This window comes from Vombatus ursinus, unplaced genomic scaffold, assembly GCF_900497805.2.
Source record: "Vombatus ursinus unplaced genomic scaffold, bare-nosed wombat genome assembly UNPS02001287.1, whole genome shotgun sequence".
Classification (NCBI taxonomy): Eukaryota; Metazoa; Chordata; class Mammalia; order Diprotodontia; family Vombatidae; genus Vombatus; species Vombatus ursinus.
The window spans coordinates 9,085,214-9,086,292 of record NW_020941065.1 but is presented as its reverse complement, the minus strand read 5'-3'; the positions used below and the strand labels follow the sequence as shown (position 1 = coordinate 9,086,292).

The 1,079-nt window shown below is 65.4% G+C and overlaps 1 protein-coding gene across 1 annotated transcript in view; it reads left to right on the top strand.

Annotated features, from left to right (window-relative positions):
* Positions 1-587: 587 nt before the first annotated feature.
* GCN1 (GCN1, eIF2 alpha kinase activator homolog) overlaps positions 588-1,079 on the top strand; it is a 60,891-nt gene continuing 60,399 nt past the window's right edge. Inside the window, exon 1 of the mRNA XM_027862748.1 lies at positions 588-605. Within this exon, the coding sequence (XP_027718549.1) occupies positions 588-605 (18 nt within the window). The remainder of the gene's footprint in view (positions 606-1,079) is intronic.

Here is a 1,079-nt window from a genome sequence, read left to right as displayed (position 1 = left end):
TGCTCGTTGTCTCCCCCATTAGATTGCAAACTCCTTGAAGCAGGGATGGTCTTTGGCCTCTTTTTGCATCCCGAGCACTTAGCACAGTGTCTGCTATATAGTAGGCGTTTAATAAATGTTGACTGATTGGTTGATCCTAGCCCCTTGCCAAGGCGCGGAGGCTGGAGATGAAGTGTGCACACTTTCCTCCCGCAGGACATTTCTAGAACACTTCGAGGTTTGCAAACTGCTTTGCATGATATGAGCTTCGTAAAATTTCCCAACAGCTAAAACAACCTCCAGGTGACCCATCAGGTGGCGGGCTCCCCAACCCGGCGATCTTCAGGGGCATAGTCGTCAACCGTCCGGTTTGTCCCCGCCCACGCCAGCGCAGCAGGGGGCGGGCTCCCGCCGGAGAGCTCCCAGGTGTCCTCGGGGCTGCCGGGCAAAGCTCGCCGGCCGGGGCTGGGCTCCGGCGTCTCCATGGTGACCGGCCCCGCCTCCTGGGGCTCGGCTGGGGGGCGTGTGCGTGGAGAGGTAGTGGCGGTGGCGGCTCTCTGGTGACCCGGATGTGAGCCGGAAACGGTTCCGGGGTCAGAGCCGGCAGGATGGCGGCGGACACGCAGGTGAGGCTGGCGGCCGCGGCGCCGAGCGAGGCGCGGGGGGCGGCGGCTCCGGCTCCGGGCGGGCCCTTGCGGGCCGGGTCCCCGGGCTCGTCCTACGTCTGCTCGGCCCGGGAGGCCGCGGGGGGAGGAGCCTCCGTGGGGACGAGGCACCCGGAGACCGGGAGGGACGGAGACACGGGCTGAGACAGCGAGATACCGAGAGACAGAGACCCCTAGAGGAGGAGACAGAGAGACGTGGGCTGAGGCCGCTCCGTGGGGAGCAGAAAGACCGGGGCGGGGGGCGGGGGGCGGCCGTGTCCGAGCGCAGCCTTTGACAGCGGCCGGCTCTGTCCGGCTCTGTCCGGCTCTGCCCGGCTCTGCCCGTCCCGGCCGGACCGTCTCTCGCTGTCTCTCTGTCACTTTCTCTCCGCTCTCTGTCCCTCTTTTCCTTCCTGTGTCTCTGTCTTTCTGCTGTCTCTGTCACTTCCATTCTTC